The sequence below is a fragment of the Ctenopharyngodon idella genome, chromosome 12 (assembly GCF_019924925.1).
Source record: "Ctenopharyngodon idella isolate HZGC_01 chromosome 12, HZGC01, whole genome shotgun sequence".
In the NCBI taxonomy this organism is placed as follows: domain Eukaryota; kingdom Metazoa; phylum Chordata; class Actinopteri; order Cypriniformes; family Xenocyprididae; genus Ctenopharyngodon; species Ctenopharyngodon idella.
In genome coordinates this window covers 26,971,865-26,996,458 of record NC_067231.1, presented here as the reverse complement: position 1 = coordinate 26,996,458, position 24,594 = coordinate 26,971,865, and the positions used below count along the sequence as shown (strand labels likewise).

At 40.1% G+C, this 24,594-nt stretch overlaps 1 protein-coding gene across 15 annotated transcripts in view; it reads left to right on the top strand.

Annotated features, from left to right (window-relative positions):
• The window catches only part of ebf3a (EBF transcription factor 3a), a 104,872-nt gene that overhangs the window by 60,481 nt on the left and 19,797 nt on the right, over nucleotides 1-24,594 (top strand). For 6 of the 15 annotated variants that reach the window (XM_051915117.1, XM_051915116.1, XM_051915107.1 and 3 more), the window contains exons 7-10: nucleotides 4,441-4,522; nucleotides 8,713-8,857; nucleotides 15,266-15,399; nucleotides 16,479-16,605. In XM_051915117.1, the coding sequence (XP_051771077.1) occupies nucleotides 4,441-4,522; nucleotides 8,713-8,857; nucleotides 15,266-15,399; nucleotides 16,479-16,605 (488 nt within the window). The remainder of the gene's footprint in view (nucleotides 1-4,440; nucleotides 4,523-8,712; nucleotides 8,858-15,265; nucleotides 15,400-16,478; nucleotides 16,606-24,594) is intronic. The other 9 variants (XM_051915118.1, XM_051915108.1, XM_051915111.1 and 6 more) reach the window with 3 other exon arrangements.

Sequence of the window (24,594 nt, the reverse complement as noted above, 5' to 3'; positions counted from 1 at the left end):
TTACATCCACTCATCTGTCTTGGGACGACAGGAAGAAAAGCAGTTGCAGGTTTCCCCCCTCTTTTGTCTTCATACAACAACATTAGACAACAGAACAAACACAATACAGTCATTTATGGAGCTGCCAAATACTTTGACATTTAGGAAACTCCATAAATGATTGTATTGTGTTTGTTTGATGATATTAAGGCTTGCTAGATTTCACTTTTGTCCCATACGAAAGAATTTAGATCTATTTTATATCTCAGACATTTCTCCTAGACAGCAATGAGGTTAAATGAAGAGCAAACTGAGATTTCTCAAATGTTTCTCCACTGAAAAGATTGCGAAGTCTACAATAAAAATTCAAAAATCTTTCTTATGAAATTCTCCATTTACCAAATGATCAGAGTTATGCTATTCAAATCATTTTTATACACTTTCAAAGTTGTAAATAAAACATATTATTAGAGTATGTTCTGCTTCAAAATTTCATGTTTAATTCAATGTGTTACTTGCTGTTTGTGAAATTTACTAGCAATTTCCAAGTGAAAATTGTTGCAAAGTAACTCCTTCACCAATTTTAGGTTTCCAGTGTAGCTCGATCCTCTTATTTTATTAACAATCGTTGCTTTTTTTTATTTCTCCAGTAATTTTCGGAGACACTTCGGAGACAAAATTGATAAATAAACAACATCTGAGCTATGAAAGAGCTGTAATATTTCCTTCTGATTTTTAAATCGATAAAAAAGTTGATTTTTGCGATAGCTGTCATCTCCAGTTAACCTGCCACTGCTTTTATCGCTGAAAAAAAAAAAAAACGCACTGAATTTGAGAGATCAAGATGATGGCGGCTCGGAAAGAGTTACCTTACCGGCAATTATGACGGGGGTTATGGGACAGAAGCATCGCCCCCTGCATTTATTTGTTTTTGCGTCTTTTGTGCTGAATGAAGTGGGATTAGTGTGAAGGAGAGGCCGGGAGGGGGGCTTCTCCTTTGAATGAGGGCAGGAAAACGATCCAATGATGGTTTGGGTTAAGATAAGAGCTAAGGGCTGTTATTGAGCTGATGTGCTTGAAACGTACCCCTTTTTTCCTCTCAATTACCTCAGCCTGTGAAGCCAAAGTCCTTTCAAACGACAAGCCCCCCGTCTTCTCTCTCTCTCTCTTATGCGCCACCATCATAAGGATTCGGCCCCTCTGGTCAGAAAGAGCGGTGAAGGACAGGTTGTATTAATTACTCCGCGCCGGCCGGCCAGATCATTTTATCACAGATTTGTCGACAAGTTGCAGTGGAAGCTAGAAGTCGAACGCCTCCGGTGAAGAACAAAAGCGAGGGAAGAAGGTCTCTGATGTGAAATTAAACACGTCTGCTTTGCTTTTTTTTCTCTCTGACAAACCAAATTCGTGTCTTGTGTAATTGATAACTGCCTCGGCCAATTATTTTGCGCGTTACAATACACAGAGGCCCCCTTTCGCTGCTACAGCTCTTCCATAATTAGCTATGCTAATATCCCTTTATTGGCCTTAATATTGCTCAACATCTCCATGGCATCCATAGGCCACCAGAGTCCTGTGTCCTGTCACAAATGCTGATTATTGAGAAGGATAGCTTTAATCAAACATAATTGCAGTTAATTTTTTTCTTCCCTTCCTTGCTCTCCGTTGCCAGCATCTAATGCTGCGTTCTCCTTGATATTCCATTAAATGACTATTTAACTGCCTTCTTTATTTCCGACGGTCGCGAACATCACCGCAAAGTTCTGGAGCCATTTAGAGAGAGCAAAAGGGAGAGAGAACCGTGTGGCCGTAATTGCTTGCCTTTTCACAAAGGACTAATTTACTCAATCCCCACGCAGAAGTGAAACGGCTCTAATTCAGACGAAATTACGGTGCTGTTGTGGACAGCAGCTGAATATCATTGTGTTCAGAAAGCTGTGGAAATTCACTTAATCAAACTTGGAGGTAAACAGACCCCGAGCGAACGTGCGCAGCTACTGAACGGGGTCTTAATGAGAGACTGTGTGTTTTTAGCCTGTTGGTGATAATATCCGGCCATTTCATTTATAATTCATTTAATGATTTTCTTTGACAATAATATTACAGTAGAATGGCAGGAAATTGTTGGAGATCTTGTGCTGGATCCAAACCTGCATGGCTTTCATGAGCACCACAGCTGAGCATGTACAGCGCATAATTTTATTGTCTTAGTATTGTAAACTTTTTTTACAGAACAAAAAATCAAAACATCCCCACAATAATGAATTACTTGAGCAAAAAGCAAAATTGTGTTAGATTATAAGACTTGGCATAAAATTTTGTTAAATTTGTGCATAAAAAATAATAGTAAACAATAATATATATATATATAATGCTATTTTTTTTTACTACAGCTTCAACATTATAAGGTTACTTGAAACGCCTTCCAGGTTTTATAGTTTTCATGTTTTTGCTGTATCTATTGAAATTGATGCAGTCCATCTCACTTTCAAACCTCTGAATGGGTGCTTTGCAATAATCTTTGAGTTAGCACAAGTGTGTCCACCTGTGTACATGTGTGTGAAGCCATTTGTTTGAGGCTATAGAGTAGGAAAAAACAAGTGAGAGCGAGAGAGAGGGAGAGATAGCGAGTGAGAGAGGTAAATAAAGGCTATATTTCAGGCTTGATTTACTCCGATACCTGCTGTGAAACATTACAGCTCTATAGGGAAATAAAGACAGGGGCCGCGAATTACAGCTCGTAATACTCATTCTGATAATGGCCTGTCCAACAACTACCATACACACACTGTACACAATTAAAGCTAATGCTCTAATGACGGCAGACGCGTTTTTGGCCTCTTCTGGCCGTTATGACTGCCATCTTTCTTTATGCTCACCCCAGCGATGCTGAAATTCGCTTTTTATTGACGCCAGTCACTAAAAATTTTCTGAAAGTACCAAGGCCACCTTCGGGGCCCTTGCCTCGCCTTTCTCCTACTTTTCCTCAATCTGTCTCAATCCTAAACATTCCCTCTCTGTCGGGAGGAAAGGGTGACTGTATATAAATGAGAATTGGAAGTGGAGGGTGTTCAGGGTTGCAGATGTCATTTCACACAGTGATATATTGCTTGGCTCGTGGTCCCATCGGAGAGTCCGAATGAGAGACTTCATCCTGCATACACACACTGTTTACCTAGTGAAATACATGTGTTAACTCAACACTGAACACAATCTGCAATGCATGACATCGTAGCATGCATGAAAACCAGAGAACGAGGGACCTTTACGACGTACGTCCGGCCTCTCAAGGGTTGGAGGGCTGAGGTAAATATTGGTGGACATGGACATCCATATACAAAGACAAATTTCCCACTTGCTGGATATTTCTGGAGAAACTACAGTCCCTATTTTTACAATAAGTCAGTTCATTCCAATAGGTCAGACAAAATCCATCTATCATCTATCTATCTATCTATCTATCTATCTATCTATCTATCTATCTATCTATCTATCTATCTATCTATCCATCCATCCATCCATCCATCCATCCATCCATCCATCTATCTATCTATTCATCATTATAGCCATCCATCCATCGCAATTCCTCCATTCATTTTCCCTCTACAAGTGGTCTTCCTCTTAAACGAATCACTTCCTGTGATACAAGGAGTGTGGCACCAGCTGTACGAGCATTCAACTTCCTCTTCCCTTAAGCCCCTCTTATCCGTCTTCCTTCTCAACACCTCTCTTGAAGGACTCTTGAAGGGTCTCTTTACCTCTTAAAAACACCAGGTTTTAGTTCTTGAGGTGTGGTGTGCGAGGGCCCGTCCGATGGGACCTTCTTTGACTCTTGCTCACACATGACATTTGCCGAACAGATTACGCAGTTAGTAATTTGCGCAATAATTACCGGGTGGCGTTGTCCCGGTGGCGGGGTGTGTCTAATTGTCTAACAGGACTGTAAGTTTGCGGGCCGCTCTCACCTCGTTAGGTCTCCTAGCCCGTTCGCCGGTCCTCGTCTGTGATGAGCAGGGCTCAGGTGTGCTGGTTTACCTCCCCATTGAGCACGTTAAGCCTTAATTACAGGGTAGAGCAGGGGAGGAAAGAGGGGGGCGGAATATTAACTGACTTCCTGTCAGTGACGGGCAGATGGGTTCTGTGGGGAACTGTGGGATTTGGATGCGTCAGCCACACGGACAGACTGAAAAACAGATAAACAGAGAGACAGGGAGGTCGTGGGAGGGTGAGGAACAAAACACTAATGATCATTACTCTGAGGGGAATTATCTAGAAACAAGGTGAATCCAGCTGTCGGTTTGATCGCGCTTTTGTGCCAGTCGTGTTGTGTTTGGACGTCCTGGACTGGCTCTGCTATGAAGTCTGCGGTTGTATTTTGTGCTATCGATTTGTTCCGTGCAGGTTTTGTGCTGGATTGATTGTCTAACGTGGAGTTTTCCCTCTCTTTGTCTTCTCTTGCAGGTTCTTTTTGAAATTTTTCCTCAAGTGTAATCAGAACTGCCTGAAGAATGCAGGAAACCCACGGGACATGCGCAGATTCCAGGTAATGTTTTCTTTTTTCCTCCTCACACACATTCTAATGTGAAAAACAGGCCACTCGCTGGGGTAGCTGTATGGTGTATTACTTTGTGGATATATTTAAACGGGCTGCCTTGACCCGGTCGAAGGCCAGAGCTGTCTCCTCCAGAGATGCTTCAATTCTGCAATTCTGCTCAAGCACATTCCAAGCACACACAAAAATAAACCCTCAGGATCTATCATTCTATTTATTCTTATATATATATATATATATATATATATATATACATACATACATACATATACATATATATACACTCCACAAATGTATATATCTACACCACTTTCATTCATTCATGTACCTCTATATTTAGGTGGTGCCATCCAATCACAGACATTATTAGATACAGTACATAGAAAGGCCGCAGCCTTGGACTTCATTACATGTGTGTGTGTGACAGCTCCGCTTAACCCAGTGCTGGGAGGATGTGTGTTTATATACTTGTGGTTATATAGATGTATTGTCGAGCAGGCAGCAGTGGTGCAGCCGCTTGCACAACTTTCATTTTTCATGCTTTGGAACGTCAAGTGTCTTCACTGATATTGATCCATGCGTCCAGAGCAGAAGGTCAGAGCCGGCGTGAGAGGAAGTGTCCTTTCTGTCTGCACGGCGAGTAAAAGAAACATCCGTCACTGCGGATGTGCCTCCCCACAATAAAGTCACTGGACCTCTCTTTCTCTCGCTGTAACAGCATGTCTGGGTTTTCAACCTATTTACACTTCCTCTGCCTCAGCACCTGGTGGAGGTGTGTGTGTGTGTGTGTGTGTGTGTGTGTGGAGCCATACTAATGCTGCTCTATCCTCAAAGAGCACTCGTTTCTGTTCATTCATCATTCTCTCTTCTCTTGCCTGTGGAATCTGTTCATATCTCCTCAAATCTTCCTTTAAGGAAACATCACCCTTCACAACCAAAACATTCCCTTCTACAATTCACATTCTGGTGTTTATATTCTAAATAATTTAAACAGCCCTAAGGGGAGTGCTTATGACAGCATCACTTAAAAAAAATCATAATCAACAGACAATTCCATCCAAAAGCAGCCTGTGACCCAAAACCGTGATGCCTGTCAGTCTGTGAGTGGAGTCCATTAGCAAGACACCTCTCCTCCAGCGCTAACCCTTAAACTCTGCTCTGCTAAGCTAAATGCCACCTCCAGAATAAATTTCACTCATGTTCCTTTCTCCATGATCTCATGGCAAGGTCATGCTTTTGGGGTCCCTGTCTTCCCCCATTTGCCATTCCATTTTCCTTCTTTTTTTCCTGCCTTTTCCTGTTATTTCTCTATTTCTAAGAGAGCAGAATATCGTCTAGAGGCATATTCACATCATGCCTGATTTAAAAATATATATATATATATTTTATAAAATTATATTATTATATTTTAAGAATTATATTTTAATGTGAAAAAAGGAATCTGAAACTAATTTGAAGTATCTTACAAATATTAAGCCATCAGTTTTTGGTTCATTTTTTTAAAAAATATATTAGGTTCTTTTTTTCATATATATATATATATATTATATATATATGATCATTTTATTATTACATTTTAATTTCTGATATTTATATTCTGATATTTGATTTGTTTTAAAATTTTGATGCTAAATAATTCATTTCAGTATCCATCAATTTCTTATTCATTTTTTTTAAATTCTAAAATGTATTTTTATTACATATTTATTTATTTATTATAAATTTATATTTCATTTATAATTATTATTTTATTTATTATTATTATTATTATTATTATTATTATCATTTTATTAATTTCTTTGGGAAATTTTATTGACTGTTTTGATGCTTAATAATTCATTTCATATGTCCAAACATTTTATCTAAGAGAGAAGATAGCAAAAAATAATTTGTGAACATTTTAAGGCATCTTATTTGTTGTGAACAGGCCTCAAGTATCATCCTCATTGCGACTCTTGACTGTGAACGTGACAGAGGGAATATTCCAGATTGTAACTGCTTCACTTCCACCTCAGACCCCCCACAACACCGCAGCCCATCCCTCCAACCCCTTTCCTCATTCAGATGCTAAACGACCCTCATTCTCTCAATGCAACTGTATGGACAGCCCTCTTTAGTAAACAGATCAACAAAAACAAAGAAAACCCCCTCATCTGCTACCAGAGGGGCTCTTCTCAAATTCTCTTTTTTTCTTTTGAGGGTCTGCCACCCTTCTCCATCACGGCCCTTACTCAAGCTGTGACTAATAAGATAAAACAGCTAATCAATAAATCTATAGATCAATGTAATAGGGTGAGCTAGCGATCTGTGGGCTGTTTGAGTGGCTGCTAATGGATGATGGAACAGATGAGAGACTCTCCACTTCTTTCTGTTCACCTTAAGTGGCAGATTAAACACTAATTGTAGCTTTTTGTTAAAAATAAAAGCCAGAGCGCTTCAAAATGGAGGCCTCTCTTTGATTGACAAGGGCTTGGCTAGTTGTTCCCCGACAAGCCTCTCGTCCTTTATCTAACACGCGCACTCTTGTAACCGCCCAAGTGTCTCCTTTAAATAGGAAAAAAGAAGCTCTCCTTCTTACAAAGGTTAATTATATTCTTCGAATGAGAAATTAAATGTGCTTTATATAGAGTCGATTCCTGCATGGCGGTTCATTTGGAGAAAGAAATACGAGACCTATTGCAACCGAGGACTAGAGTAAGACAATGTTAAACATTTTTAACCTTCATTAAGCGAATATGATTTCGCTTTTGACACCCAGAATTAATGTACTCCATTTTTGGAGAAGGACAAAATGTTTTATAATGGGTCGAGAAATTTCAAGACCCATTTGGAAACGTGGAAGTGCGTTAATATGAATATTTTAAGTGAACGTGTTTATTTTGTAACTTTCTAAGCAGAATTGATGCATAGCTAACGGTAGCTTGTGCGGATTCAGGCTGGGTCATTAACAGTCAGACAGCGTTCCAGCTTACACGAAGCGTATTGAACCGCGCAAGTCATCTTTAGTTGCTTAAGGTGTGAAAACAGACTCTTTTTTCAGATCGTAGTGATATAACTTATTGTTTTAATAATGTAAAGCCCACAGGGAGTTGTTCCACCAAACCCAGTAAGACTGCAAAAACGAGCAACTTTTCCCTTGTTTCGCTCCCTCCTGCTTGGCTTGGAAAATAAACAATGGGCACAGGTTCAAGCTCCAGCGCTTAGCGAGGCAAATGTGTTTGCAGTTATTGTTTCGAAGGTGTGGAGTGGTCGCACGGTTGTCAGCATTCAAAATAAAGCCTCGCTAGTACGGAGGAGAGAAGTCAAACAAACAAAGCCGTGAACGTGGTGTGTGTGGCGCGTGTGTGTCCGTGTCCAAAGGACCCTACTGATCAGAGGCGCGCCGGGTTCATCCGCTAACTGTACTGAGACCTGCTCTCATGTTGAGTCGACACCACAGGCCAAAAAGGCTTTTTGTGTTCGTTTTCTCGCAAATAAGACCCACAACAAAGAACAAGCTGAAAAAAAGAGCAGTGGTTTCTAATAAAGACCCCGCAGAAACCCTCAGAAGTGTCCTTCTTGTTTCTCTGGCCTTTAAGTGCTCAAAAAGGCCTCTGGTCAAAAACAGGCCTGATATTTTTTGGATGCCAAATGATTCATTTTGTTGAATGAAGTCGATTCTAAGTTTAAGTAGAGTCTGTTTATAATCGAGTTCATATTTTTGGCAAGAAATGTGAAATAATGGATTTCTACCAACTTTATCATACCGAACTCAAAATATTATAAATCTACCTATCTATCTATCTATCTATCTGGTTGATTGATTGATTGATTGATTGTTTGATTGATTGATTGATTGATTGATTGATTGATTGATTGGTCGGTTGATTGATTGATTGATTGATTGATTGATTGATTGATGTGTTGAAGGCTTTTCACAAAATGCAAAGTTTAAGCATGGAATATAGCAATGTTATTATTTTATTATTTGGAACAACGTTATTTGTTAGTTTATAATATTTAATATATTCAATATTGTTTGGATAGCGAACAATTCATTTATTTTTTTAAGGTCTATTCATACCAAGACAGTATTTTTCAAAGAAAAAAAAAAAGTAAAGCAATGCATCTCTATGAACTTCTTCACACAGGGCCCAATGTAGAGATCATGCCTTCAAACAATCTTTACGTTTTCTTCACAGGTCGTTGTATCGACAACGGTTAATGTGGACGGTCACGTGTTGGCCGTGTCGGACAACATGTTCGTCCACAACAACTCAAAACATGGCAGAAGAGCCCGCCGCCTAGATCCCTCAGAAGGTACGGCCACTCCTTATCTGGAGAATGGTAGGCACATTTCCCATAACACTATTATTTGCAGAGCTTCTTTCACTTTCTCCCTCCGTTTTCCTGCCTTTCCCTTTCCCCTTTTCTCATTTTTAGCTCACATTCTTTTAGTCATTCACATCGCCTCTTCTCGCTCATCCACCAAACATGGTAGTGAAACTTTAGAGGAAACATGCCTAGTTCATCTTTTAGAGAATATTCATGCTTTCTCTGTTTACTGAGTAGCATTTTCAGAACTTTTTAGTTTTAGTCTGCTTAATTCACCATTAATTTTATTGTTAATATTATTGCTGATGTTATTGTGCTCATTTAAAAAGAAATACAGATTTTTATGAATGACTTTGGGCCACATTTTAAAATTTTCTTATGTCGCATTTACGCTTTTTTTGTAATTCTGAAGATTGTGTATGATGGCTTATATAATTTTTATCACATAGGCACTGACAGCGCATGCAAAATATTTAATGAACACATTCATATTAAATATTTTGGCTAGTCTGAATGTACTTTCAGCTACCAATACGCGTTGCTAGTAAGTTTAATACATTTTACCTCTAAATTCAGTGCAGAAAATGACTGATTTCAACCAGGCTTGGTTTTAATGAACACTGTACTCTCTCTCTATATATATAAAGCAAGTCCTTGGATGGGTAAAATTCAGATTTTGCTGCTTTGTTAGACTGAGCTGGTTTTGATCACTCTACTTCAGTGCTCAAATCTCTGGGCTAAGCATTAAAACAGAACATAATCTTTGCTCATTTAAAAACATAACATTAGTATTTTCTTTGTCTTAATCAGTCCGTAATTACCATATCAACCAAAGCACCAGTAATATTTAATGATGCAAGAGAAATTGCATCAAATCCCGGCTTGTATGAGACAAAAAAAGCCAGCAAAAATATTTGTTTTCTATTTCTCGGCTTCTTGCACTAACATTGGTGAAAAGCAGTACAGAAGTAGCGTAATTGAACGTTTGTGCCCTGAGCGCTCGAGTGTTTGGTATGCTGACGTATTGTTTGTCTCTCTGCTGTAGTCGCTTGATAGTAGGTGTGTTTTCCTTAGCAACCGCCTTTAATTAGGAGAGCAATTAAGAAGGTTGAGGCCTCTCCCCTCGTCTGCCTGAGTCCCATGAGACCGAGAGGGAGAAAGAAAGAAAAAAACACGGCCCAACCCAAACACTGCCGAGGCTATCCTTCTTCAAAGCCCGGTTGGCAGAGTCCTTTTTATTGTAAATCTTTTTCTAAGCTTCCATTACTGTGTTTACAACCATCGTTTGGCTCATCTGTGGTCGGATTTCAGTGGTTTTATTGTTAGAAGAGGAAGTGCATGGAGAAAGTATGTTTCATAATTCGTGATTTTATGGTTTCCATCCAAAACTTTCTTCGGTACCCATTATTAGGCCTCACGTATGATAGTCACGGTCAAATTTAAATGAATTCATTCCCTCTCGCGGTGAATCCTGACAGCACTGTAACAAGTGGTGGCGATATTCCTGACAACTCTTTTAAATTTCCGACTGTTTTAAAAGCTCACCTCCTCCTTAAACACCCACCGGCCTCACAGGCGCGTTCTCTCACCACTTAGTTACCTGCTGTTTCACCCGCCCCTGATGGCAAATTTGGGCCGTAGTGAATATTACAGCTACCTATCTAATATCTGGCCCTTTAAGAGCGACCAGGGGGCCGTTAAAACAGAAAGAAAGAGTTTCCGAGCATCCGAACTTGGTGTTTAATCACTTCTTTAAACTCGAGAGAATGTTTAAGACTTATCATTTGGCGGAGAAGGAAACTAGAGAAAGGTTCAAGCTGTCATCTCTTTCCATTCTGGCGGAGGAGAGCTCCTAGCACACATGTACAGGATATATAGTCGTAAAATATAAATTCGTCCATATTTACGGTCAAGTCCAGGTCTGCGGCGCAGATACAGGGTGGTTTAGATTAGAAACACATTCTTGAAAGTGATAAATGCAAGCCGAGAGAGCACAAAAGCGGCCACGGGGAGGTCCTACCGTTTCTCCTGTCCTCTCACACTTTTATCTAATCATTTAATTCAGGCGAATTTTCCCGGACAGTGAATTTACTCTGCCTTCTGATCTTCAACTTAAAGTAATTCCCTCTGCATGGCCCAGCGGACCCTCACCGTTGCTGTGCTCTCCGAGCACATGAGCCCCTTTCATTATTTACAGCTGGAGAATGAAACCTGGGGGAGGAGAAAGAGGCGAGCGCACACTATAGGAGGGTTTCTTTTGCATTAGCGCCATTTAGATACACCATGCAGAAACATATGTACAAATTCACACAGGCGCGAACATGCGCGCACACACTCGGATCCAAACAGCCCCATCTGCACATAGCCAGACACAACATACACAATCAACACCCCCTCCTCCTCCCCGGTCCAAATGCACAAATTCCCCGATTTGGAAACCATTTAGTGTTAATTCCGCGAAAGCAAAGAAATATAGTGATGCACAAGACCGAAAAGAGGAGGAAGACATTTAGAGCAAGAAAAAGAAAGTCTCTCTTGCGGCACATGCAGGCACCCCCTCCGGTCTGGGCCTACAGCTCCGGGTTGATTTGCATACCAAGTGGCGGTAATGTTGTTAGGTTTATGCAATAAAGACGAGCGGTCGGCGTCTGTGAGGCCGTAGCCAGTTAGAGAGGACAGATGGGCCGACGTGAGGTAAGAGCTCTAATCCCATCAGCGCCGGGATCAGCCTGCCATCTGGACATCCCCTGCACAATTACAAGACATTTTACGCGCTGGAACAAAGGAAGGTTGCAGCAGGCAGGATGGGACCTGTTAGAGTGCCTCAATATTGGGGAGTGCAGCGAAGAAGGTGACAAACACGCCGGCCGCCATGTTGCCATGGAAGACGACTCAAGTCTGATTAAAGCTTCACACCAAGACGCCGTGGTGTTCTGTAAACAATACACACGGGAAAACACACACACACACAGTCTTGCTTGTTGACCGTCCACTTCAGCCAGAGGAAGCCTGATGAAACAAAGCCAGCGATTTCTCTGAGCGTAAAGAACTACCACAAAATTATTTAATAAATTTACACATGCATGCAGACATGCATGCAGATTCCTTTTCGCAAGACTAATATATTAATTTAGCATTCGTTTTTATTCTATTACAAATGTTACCACACTTTTCCAGTCTTGATGACATGTAAACTGGATACTATTATTTAAAATTAGGTATCTAATTATGTTGCATGTAAGTAGCATCCAATTATCATCTTGGAAATTTTTTTTTAAATAAATTTGTGTGTAAAAATCAAGTAATGTTTGGTTGCAACAACTAATATCATAATTTTAAATATATTAAATATTAAATAATATATAGAATATTAAATAATATATATATATATATATTTATTTATTTATGATCCAGCCAGGTGATTCACTGCAGAAATAGTCAGGTAATATGTCAGTATGCTATTCCGAACATAACCCGAGCCACATCCCCTGCTAAATTGTTCTCCCTTGTTAAAACACGTTCCTGCCCGTCACTTCCTAGTGGAGTGTTGAACTTGGCCTCTCCGGGCCGCCATAGACCATGTCTGCTTTCTCCAATTTCCATCATCCGCTTGAGTGCATTTCGCACGTATATCATTAGCTGACGAACACAGGCTGTGTAATTCACTCCTTTATGCTTCCCATTCAACACATGTTCCCTCTCTATATTCAAGCAGAATGTATGCAAATGCTCCGCGGCGGAGAGGGGAGAGGTCTGGCAGCCCTTTCTCTAGGATGGCGGGGGGGAGCGTTGCGAATTCCGAGGCAATGCGTGGTGATCTCAGGCCACAGCTGCCAGACTGCCCCTCTCGTGGGCCCGTTCTCACCTCGCACACGCGCAGACACACTCACGTGCACGCAGCCCCTTCCTTCTGCTCACCTACACAAAGTAAATTTGTTTACTGTAATTTTTGGTGAATGATTTGCTATAATTGGTTGCGCTGATGAAGGTCAGTCCCTATGAGGAGTCGTGTCTGTCTTTGGAGACTTGATCCTCTTTCAAACGCTCTGCCTGCAATTAAGAAAAGCAAATGTCATTCCCAAGCCTCAGAAATGAAAATTTGTATGAACTTATTAGCATGAAGTCAACAGCTCTAGTTAAGGGCAAGCTCCCAGTGTGTGTGTGTGTGTGTGTGTGTGAGCGAGAGAGCAAGCTCAGGGCTTCTGGTGCTCTGGGAGCTGAGAGGAATGAGTAAATATAACCTCCACTAGTCCAACATTAAGGCAAACAAAGAGAGCTGCCTTGTCTGGGCTGTTCTACACAACAATACCTAATGTTGATTAACTAGGGCTGCTAGAACAGCAGAGAGACATGAGAGAGAAACACCTGCACACACAAGGGCTTAACCCTACAGGTTTACCTCATGTAACGGTCATAAATATATCATTTATTGCATTATTGGTGGAGCTTAGCAAGTACTTGTACAAACCCCTATCCTTAAGTATTAAACTTGGCATGTAACATGTCCCAGATCGGTGATCCAACTTCTGGTTTTCACCCTGCAAAGAATCAAATGGGCAATACAGGACCAGGAGCCATTTATAGAGACTAGACTGCCATAGAGATCATATATATATATATATATATATATATATATATATATATATATATATATATATATATATACACACTGTAAAAAATAACTAAAAAACAAATTACACAGTAAAATACCGCTTTCCATTGAAACAGTAATACACCGTAAAAACAATGCATTCTGGTAATATTATTTGTCATTTTCGAGACAGTAACATATAGGACACTTTCTCAAAAACAACAAAATATTACCCAGAATGCATTGTTTTTACAGTATATTTCTTCTGTATATTACAATGCATTCTGTATATTACAATGCATTCTGGGTAACATTATTTGTTGTTTTCGAGAAAGTAGCCTATAGGCCTCTTTTCTTAAAATGACAAATATTACCCAGAATGCATTATTTTTATGGTATTTTAATTCAACAGCCCAGCCCCATTGTCAATTATTCAACAATTATTTACTATATATTATACAATTAAATTGTTAATTTTTTTACAAAAAAATATTAATATCAAATTGATTTAATGTATGTAAAATTCTATTATTTATTCAAATATATATGTTAATAGCGTTATGCCATTTAAATCATTAAAAAAAAAATAATAATGTGAGAGCAGCATTAGTATTGGCATAAGAGGCATATTGAATATTTTTTGGTTATAAAATGATGTCAGAGTCTGCGGGCTGATGAAAATGATGTCAGACACTTTTAATGGAGGGGAGAGATTTTAAGCTGAGAGGGTTTCCAAAGAGGCCAACCATCTTCTGTGCATTATTAATAACCTCTCTGAGACCTTAAAATCTAAAAGCACAATGCTATTGTTTTTCCCTGGAAAAGAAACGAAGGGAGTGGGGCTGGAAAGCCATAAAATAAAATGAAAACAGCTCAAGGTGAAGGGCTACTGTTGCGGTTGAATTGTTGGACAGTATTAGCAGTGTGTTGTCATATTCGCGCTCTCTTTACACGGGAGTTCGTATTCGAGAGGTGCTTGTGGAGGGGGTGGCAGAACAGAGTCAACAGAGTGAAGAGGAAAAGCTGATCAAAGCACACAGTGCTAAGATGTTAACGGGGGGTCGAGTCGCCCTGGGCCTCCGACCGCTTACAACTATGGTAGCACCCCTCGCCTCCGCGGGGGTGGAGGGGGGCGGTACAATAATGTATGCTAATGAGCCATTGGCTAACTTCACGACAAAGGCGGGGTCAGAGCCACGACCTCATTCTCTCATTTAAGAACATGTGTACGTCACCATTAGCATGATAGCTTACCGATTTAAACCTTAAACTCACTAATCCCATCTCATCATTGACCCTAAAATCTGATTTTAAAGACCAAAAAAGGCAGAAAGTACTCATTACCAAAAGATAAGAGACCCGGGGAGATGAGGGGAAAGTTGGAAGTTCGTAAACCAAAGGCAAGGTTTGGGGATAAAAAGGCTCGACCCAATTAGCGGGTGCATGAAAAATCGAAGTCCCGCTTTTTTTGCTGTCCCGCCGCCCGTGCTTTGCTCCACGACCTTTTGATTGACTGATCTCAGATCTGTGAAAGCCGGACAGATAAATCGACGGTCCTAGCATGCACAGTGCTTAATCATCAGCAAAGGCCGCATTTGCTCTAACGTATCTGTACGAACGGACACTGGCCGCATCAGTCGAGGTTTTCTTTTCTCTCTCATTGTGTTAGCGAACAGTTTAATGGCTGACGCAGGCCTTTTGTTTCCACGTGGCCCAAATCATTCATGCTTTGTTTGCTTATCCTCAGCATGAGAATGATCTGCATGTGGCTAGCGTGTGTCCGTACAAAAACGGGATCCTGAGAGTTGTGCTTTTTGTCCTGTTATAAGCAGCTACCCCGTGCATAAAGGCCATTAGCCCCAGTGAAGGCTGGACCACTGGAGGAGCCACGGTCATCATCATCGGCGATAACTTCTTCGATGGACTACAGGTCGTGTTCGGCACCATGCTAGTATGGAGTGAGGTAAGACTTTGGCATAAAACCAGATAATTCATTTTACTGTGCACGAGATATTTGCCCAGCCATTTATTTCTGTAACAGCCTTCTAATGAACTTCATTAGATTCTATAAAAAGTGATTACGTGAAAACTGTGATTATACACAGTTTATGAAGCCCTGCTTCTACCAGGTTTAATGCAATTATGCCGCCGTCCGTTTATTGTCTCTGTACATTTACTTTTTGTTCATTTCACGCCACATAAACATATAAATAAGAGTGAACTAAAGGGATGCCGAAGCTGCGTCGTAATTAGTTCGGAGCTAATAAAGACTTCAGGTTAGTGTGTTCCTTTATGAGTTGATAAAGCTGTCTGGCATATATTTGTCGGTTGGAGCCTCAACGAGCCAATCAGCGTTTGTTTATTCGATTTTATTTTATTATTTTTCTTTTCCTAGTTTAATCACAAGAGCAGATAAGGAGTTAGATAAACAAACTGCATGCTAAACAGCCCCACAATAAGTCCACAGAGGCCTCTGCCGCGTTCCTCGCCGAACCGTGAGGTCTTGCAAAACAATTGAACAATTAGGGGTGAAATATCTCAGAGGGGGAAAAACGAGCGAGGGGAAGCAAGGAAAACAGTGAAGGAAAGACATATGGAGGTGATTTTAACAGGACTCCTGCCCCTTGGCCTTTCCTGGGCTCAGTGTAATCCAAGGACTATTTGCTGACGTTAACTCTAAAGCGAGGAGAAAAACTGCTGGTTCGGTTTTGAATGGCTTCTACTTGACAGGTTACTTTACCACTCAGGCGTTCAAATCTATTCAACAATTAGTATGGTCCTAACCGAGTTTGCCAAATGTCTTTTTTAGCTGGTAACACCCCATTTCTGAGCTACTGTAAGATCTTTTCGCTGACTTTAACTCTCAAACATGGAAAAACTATGGTCCAGATTCACTTCTGAAGGTTTAGTTTCTAGCTGACAGGATACTTGACCACTGGAGCTCATTGGTTAAATGTTTTCATTGCATGCCAGGTGTTCAAAACTATGCAACAATTGGTGTAGTTTGCACGGTCCTAACCAGGTTACCCATTGTCTCCAAAGCTCATTACGCCCCATGCCATCCGAGTGCAGACCCCTCCAAGACACATCCCGGGCGTTGTAGAAGTCACCCTATCCTACAAGTCAAAGCAGTTCTGCAAAGGTGCGCCAGGACGATTCGTGTATACAGGTGAGTTGCAGTTATATCAGTTGGTTTGTGTGTAGGTTCCCTACATTTTCTCATGTCTTTGGCTTCATCCTTAAGTGCTGAACCCCAACCAGTGTCTGTAACCCTATATCATAACACAGGGCAATGGAGTTGGGGGCAGCTGCCAACTCCAGTTAATCTCAAACCCTGATAACACATCCCTGACCCCTTTCTCCTGCACCCTGTCCTCTACTTTGCACAAAAACACTAGTGTTTCTTGGTGCCCAGGTTACTCATGTGTGCATACGTATGTGTGAGCAGCTCACAAGGTTGTGCTTTGTGTGTTCGGGTGGATTGTGTTTTTACGTGGTCTTAGATGAGCGTAATCTCTCTCTCGGTACAGCTGATACTGGAGGTTATACGGTCACACCATGTTTGACCTGGAAGCAGTGTGTCTGATCCCAAATTGAGTAGGACAATGAGATAATCATCAGGAATTACTCTCACACTCAGGAATGTCAAGGAGAGAGAGAGAGGGAGAGAGAGAGAGAGAGAGAGAGGGAGGTGAGGAAGGGGCCCCGGTCCCCCCAGGCAGCTGTTCCCCATCTCAGCCCCACCGAGGCTGCGGGCCGATTCTCCCTCCCACATTTAACCCTCTCAGCAGGGGCAGGGCAGAGGCCAACGAGCCCCTGCGATAATGAAACCCGAGAACACAGGGCCGGCTAATACCAGACCTGCTCAGACATTAATGTCTGCCATCGTTAAAGCCGCAGAGACTCGGGAACTAAACATGTGCTAATGCTAATAAGCACAAAACAGGGAGTCAGTGTCAAATTCAGCACACATTATAATGTTTTGACGAACATTTACGTCATCAACCCTAACAAAAATTGATTGTGGTAGGCCTAGTTTCCGACCAAAGTTTCTGTGTCCGAAACCAAAACAGCTGTTTTGCTGCCCAGTCAGTCAATTACTTGACATGCAGCTTCTTTTTTTTTTTTTAATGAAGGCACTTCTTTTAGAAGACTGAGAGGTTTTTAAAGCTCCATAATGTCTTAGAATCTAGATTTGAATCAATTTAAAGTTCTATAGAGATGATCAAATATTTAATTACTACAATGCTTATTTGGCGTATAAGTCACCATTTAAAAAAAAAAAAAAAAGAGTTTACATTCATAAATTAATTTACTTTTAACCGCTTTATCAGATGCTATTTTTATTCTTTCAATCAATTGTTGAACAATGTACAGGATTGAGGGTTATCACATATCAGGATTTGGCTACTGTTATCAAAACTTTTCATTCAAAGTTTGGCATGTTTTCTTTTTTTGATTTACAATCTTTGATTCAGATTTGAAATTTGAATCTTTTTAAATCAGAATCTTTGATTCAGATTTAAAATGTGAAAAAATTATCAATGTCGAAAGATAGTGAAAGTTGTTATATCTTTATTATATTATTATTAAGTTATCTATCTATCTATCTATCTATCTAATCTGTTTATACATTGAGTGCTATGAATATAGTTTATATATACAGTATATACAGTATATGCTATATATATATATATATATATTTTTTTTTTTTTTTTTATATATAATATATATGTTTATACTGTATAATTATATTGCCTACTCAAAGTTTACTGGAGGCCGTCATAGAAGACAATCCAGCGTCTGTCACCCCCACCTTCCCCTGTCTTCATGAAATGTTTGTTTGTTTTCCCTCACTGATCCTTGTTCCTGCTCATCAGTGAGGAGATATAATTACTGGCGGAGATTTTGAGGACTTAGTTAATTATCCCCTCGAATTAAAGAAGGGAAGTCACAGACTACACGCCCCGTCCCTCTCATCTTCTGAACTCCAATCCCCATAATGCCTCACCTCCCTCTCTGAGGTCACAAATGACAGGCAAATCAGAACACACACACATACACACACACACACACACACACACATGCACGCACGCGCTAGACTGGATTCATTTCATGCTGTTAAAAGGCTTTATCAAACTGGTTGACATTTCAAGTCAATTAATTTCCCCTTCAAAGCATATTTATTAATGAATGTTCTTAAATAAGAGACTGTATCAAAAACAGTACTTGTAATGATTGTAATTATGATTATTTTCTTTTAGCAAAGCTCAGAGGTGCATTTTGCTTATGTTTTGTTCATTCAATATTTTCATTTTTACCTCTCTTTTCCTATTTTCAGTTCTTAAACTCTTGTAAGTGATATTGATCGAAACAAATTGCTTGAGTTTATGCTTGTAATTAGTTCATAAACAGCCGCTTTGAACTGGAAATACTAAAAGCGTTAGCTCTCTCTCTCTCTCTCTGTGTGTATTTGCTAAATTGTATAAGGCCTGGATATTTTACAAAATAATTTTTAAATAGTTATAAACTGTGTTTTTGTTGGGTGTCACAACATTTTCTTCTCTTTTTTCTGAGTCAGACACACCCTCTCTCTCATCTGATACATCACGGCCAATTAAATCCAGTGCTCTGGTCTCCTTTTGCAGGGGCGTAGTACGCTCAGATATGGGTCTGATCATTACTAGCATACAGCAACCATCTGTTGAGTGATGTATGCTGTGATTAACCATTCACTGTGCAATGAACGCATGATTATATTATTATTTTTTTAAATATCATATGTATATTATATATTATAACAAATTTATTTATTTATGGAAAACAAATTACTTAATTGGAAAATAATGTTGCAGATCATAAAGGTCCTAAATATAGCCTTCATTACACATTTAAACTAAATATAATTTTGGGGTGGTATGTTCTTCATCGCCCTGTGAATAGTGTCAGTGCTGAAGGTGTTGTAAAAGGTCCTTCGTGTTCGCTCAGATGTGGTGGCAATCTCCTGTCAGAGTGTCGTGCTACTTTAAGAGTCGATAATTCTCCTCCATCACGGCCAACACAAGCCGCCTGTCTCAGAGGTCAATGCTCTTTAAACAAATTACTCTGCTCAGACTCTGAAAGCGGCTCCTAATGTCCTCCGGTACTCTCCAACGCCTCTTGCTTTGACACAGCTAAACAGCAGTGAAATTAAACACGCCACAGAGATCCACCAAGACCTGGGGACATTAAAAAGGGCCTGCGATGGGATGTCGGTATCCCGTAAGGTTACGCAAACACGCGATAGGGTCTCGGTAGTTTATGAGCTGCCAGAACTGGGCCTAAAACAATGTGTTATTCAATAGCCGTCCATTAACACTCTGATCTACCACGTGTTTGTGTGTGTGTGTGTTAGTCAGGCTATTTACAGCTCTAGGCTCTTAGCGTCTTCATTTAAAAGGAAACACTGCAGTGGTTTATTGAGTCTGCATCCCTTTGTATCCTTCAAAGAACTGCATGTTCTGTTATTTTTTTTCATCTTTAACCTTGTATGTTTGTACGATCGTGTCTTTTGTTAACACAAGGCCACCGCTGCGCCATCTGATACCTGTATTGGTTATCCATTGATCAGATCTGGCATGGAACAGCTTGTCAGAAGGGTCCATAAAAAAAGAGAAAAAAATCAAAGCCGGACGGCTGTGTTTGTCCCTTTGCCAATAGCTCTCAACTCGCAAATGCTCTCTTTAGCTGATCTGGCTATTTTAAAAAGCCCATCCAGATGTTCCCTTTAAATTCCTCGTGAAATAGCTTGATGAGTGTAGTGTTTTTGTGTGTGTGTGTTAATGTATTTCCTCCTGAAATGAGAATTTGGGCCAGAACACACATTTTTTATTTGTAATTTAATACATAAAATATAATTATATATATATATATATATACATACAATTTTCTATTTAAATCAAACAAATATTTTTTAGAAATAAATATATATATATATTTTTTTAAATAAACAATACAGTTTAGATTTTTGCTTTAAGCTGCTATCAGAATTGGCAAACCCTTTTTTTTTTTGCCTCATTTTTTTTTTTTTTTCACAGAACCTTTTTTGGGAGGCTTGGTCTCAAAAGTACCTTAAAAGATAAGCAGGAACATGCCTATAAACAAATTGGAATGACAGAGTGTGCGTGGGAATACATTCCGTCCGTCTCTGACCCAAATTTGGAGGCAGCAATGATCTCCTTTGGCTCCTAACAAGGGGAAAGTGAGAGATATAAATTAAGATATATATGTATGTGAGCGCTCTGGCTCTAATAGACACTTTAACGGAGGCAGGCCTCCTGAGCGCTTTTACAAACGATTCTGAACAATGACACCAGCCATAAATAAAGCTCAACGTCGGACTCTAATTGCATCAAAGCTATTGCTTTCTATTTAGGCATGGTCACTGGTGACCACGGCCTTAACGCTCCACTGGAGGCCAGGGAGAGAAAGAGAAAGAGGAATAGAGACGTACGGCAGGAGCTATCACCCTTCCAGACTATTTGTCCTAATCAGTGACACCCATTTACCAGAATTGGCGAAAATGAACTATACTTCATACAGAAATCGTACACTTACCGGCCTTCATTTGTCACGGCACATTCGAGGGCCAGTAAACTTTTCCTTTCCTCCGATGGGATTGTAGACATGCATCAAAATGTTAAAAAATGATTTGCGAGGGAGGCCCGTCAGACATTTATCAGAACTTGGGAACATTATTTGCTAATTTCAAAACCTGCGGTGTGACAGGGTGCTTCGTCTTTTAACCCGCCGTGACCGATCTGGACTCTTTCTGTTATTAGTACGAGTCAAGCATTTTTTCTGCTTCCTATTTCTTGCTTTTCCCTCCATCTCGGAACCCCTCCCCACTTTTTTGGCCACTTCTAACGAGACTCATTTGTCTATCACGCCGGTGACAACGTCGCCCCATTCAGCTCCCCGAGACTTTGACCACAGCGTGCTCTCGGGCTCTCCAAGGGCTCCGAGCTCCCAGCCTGTTGATTGGCCGGCGGCCCTGATAAATCACAAAGTTTCCTTGTCAAGGTGAAGGTATCGACTCAACTGCGCTGAAACTGACAAAACGCACAGAGGAGGAGACGGTCATTTATCATAGCACAAAAGGACAAAGGGGTCATCTCGCCCCTTCACTCACTCGGCCCGCTGCCGCGGTAAAGATGCCCATCTAGATCCTGGCACTCATGCACACAAGCACGCTGGAACCAAACGCAGGTCTTCATTAGACTAATTACTGACATTTAGAGGCAATTAACCTCTGACGCAAGTGTTTAAAATTGTAAAGAGTGGATTTTTTCCCCTTTCACCTCCCTTCTGTAGTTCCGCTCTCGTCCACTTTAAAAGGCTCGTCCACTTCTCGAGGAAGTCCATTACCGCTCGGAGAGGACGATCTTCTAGTGGGGTCTTTGTTAGCAGATTGGGAGGGGGCGGTTGGAAACAGGAAAGATGGTAAACAAATCTAAACGGTGGCACATGAAACGGCATATCAGCAAATTATCAGCCAGCCGTTTGCACTGGGCTATCTGTCCATCAGACACTCGTCCCCACCCACTGCCTTTGGCCTCGCTGAGCACGAGCTGCATCTGATAGGACCGCAGACACACACACACACACTCAGAACTACCAGAAGTAATCAGTAGCAGGGAGGAAATGTAAACAGAGGTGTTTGAACGCAGTCCAGGAGTTGTTTTCCTCTCCTTTCTCCATCATGCTCACTACATCAAGTATAACAAGCTGTCTTCCACACTTAAAAGAGTGCATAAAAGAGCTCTAAACAGAGGAAATCCATTCATTTTCTCCATATTGTTTTGTAAAATTTAGCAGCAGAGTTGTAAGCCATTTAGAATTGAATTGAGAATGCTTTTTGAATCCAGTTCAATTCCTGAATCTGTAAACAGGAAGAATTAAAATGATTTGACAGTCAGAAGTTTAAATGTTGACTTGATAAAGACTTATCTGAAAGTTTAAAAAGCCTTAAAGTTTAAAGGAGCATAGATGCATTAAATATTTAGAAATGACAACAAATGTGATTATTGATACTACTGTAAAATCGTAATGAATTATGACTTTCACAGTATTTGATTCAAATTCACATTTTTAAGATTCTGATTCAAAATTATTCAAATTTTGAATCTAAATCAAAGGTTCTGAATCAAAAGAACCAAAAGGTCTCATTTGTTAACATTAGTTAATGTATTAACTAACATGAACTAACAATGAGCAAAACATTTGTTACAGTATTTATTAATCTTTGTTAATGTCAGTTTAAAAAAAAATCCAGCTGTTCATTGTTTGTCCATGTTACTTCACAGTGCATTAACTAATGTTAACAAATACAACATCTGATTTTAATAATGTATTAGTAAATGTTGTAATTACACTCTAAAAAAATCTGGATTAAAAACAACCCAAGTTGGGTTGAAAATGGACAAACCCAGCAGTTAAATGTTTGCCCAACCTCCTGGGTAGTTTTATTTAACTCAACTATTGTTTAAAAATTACTGTATTACCCAAAGTATGTTGGAAATTAACATTTATTAATAAGTTTAATGAATAATAAATAAACAATAAACATTTATTAAATTGATTATTAATAAATGTTCACCCTTTGATTATAATTGTTGCCTCTAGTAATTATGTCTGATTTTTAATTTCCAACCTATTTTGGGTTCATTTTAAGCCAGCCATATAGTAATTTTTAAACAATAGTTGGGTTAAATAAACCTGCCCAGCACATTGGGCAAACATTTAACCCAGTCGCTGGGTTTGTCCATTTTCAACCCAACTTGGGTTGTTTTTAACCCAGCATTTTTTAGAATGTAACATTAACTAAGATTAATGCTGTAGAAATATTGTTCATTCTTAGTTCATGTTAACTAAAGTAGTTAACTAATGAAACCTTATTGTAAAGTGGTACCATAGAAATGTCTATGGAGAAAATGAATGGGGAAAAAGGCTCGGCGACTCTCTATTGCGCTCTTGTCTAATGATACAAGTGTACTGGGGAGCTGCTCACTAATAACTAGAACCAAGAACTGAGTCCTTCTCAGCAGATGAGAATTTTTCTTCTCAGACAGTTGTTTGAGAAATATTATTACTTCAGAGAGGAGCGCGCCATTATTGTGAGCAATGTCGCACCATTGGGGATTGTGGTGATATTTTAACGCAATATTGTGACAAGCTACAACTCTATAATAAGCAGAGGTCCAAAAAAGATTCAGTCAACCTCTGCATGTGCTGGAAGGGTCGAATGAACCCTCTCTCCTTAAAGAGAGTTGCACTGGAGTGATTTGGGTATAATTGGCCCTGCTGGTTGCTATTTTGGCTCGGTCCATTTTTTTTTTTTTTTTTTTTTTTTTACCTCTGGCAGCTTTAAATAGGTTTGTCCTCACTAAGTCAGAGAAATTAGTCATGCTCCAGTGGCCAGCACTCGTCTGATGGATGGGGCGCTCTCTCGTTCCCAAACATCTTCCCGTTCGCAGCCCTCTGACCCGGGCCTAACCCGTGCGCGCCACATTCATCGCCAAATTTATTTATAGATTAACGAGAGAAGCCACAAAGTATTGACCAGCGGAGGAAAAGACAACTCATCTCGAATGAGGATGAAATGCAGCAATAATTTAGCGGCCATCGATTTTTTCCCCCACTTCATCCATGTATCGATCTTCATTTTACAATATTAATTTGCGTCTGCGATCGGCGAAGGCGGAAACCCAATTCGATTTAATATCGGCGAGCCGTTAAAGCGGTGCGTTTGAGTCAGATCCGCCGGAGGTGAGTCACATGGATGGAGAATGCTGACAAAAGAAGGAGCAAAAGAGAAATGGAAGGGGTGGAGGTCTTTTTTAACCTTCCTTGTTACAGAAATAGACTTGAAATGTAATTTCTGTCAGGGAAATAAAATATGAACGGCCTAGATCATGAGAGTGGGCTTCTCTTGTCCTGTCGACACTTTATCGGTGGCTCGAGCGGCCCCCTCTCTCTCTTTCTCATCATCATGCCTGTATCGGTTCAAAGTTCATGAAATTTCTATGAGCATTGATCTGCCTCCATTGATTTTTTTTCTCCCACACTCTTTTTTTTTCCACGCCGCGGATCTTTGAAATTTTAATTTCCGGAGTATCTG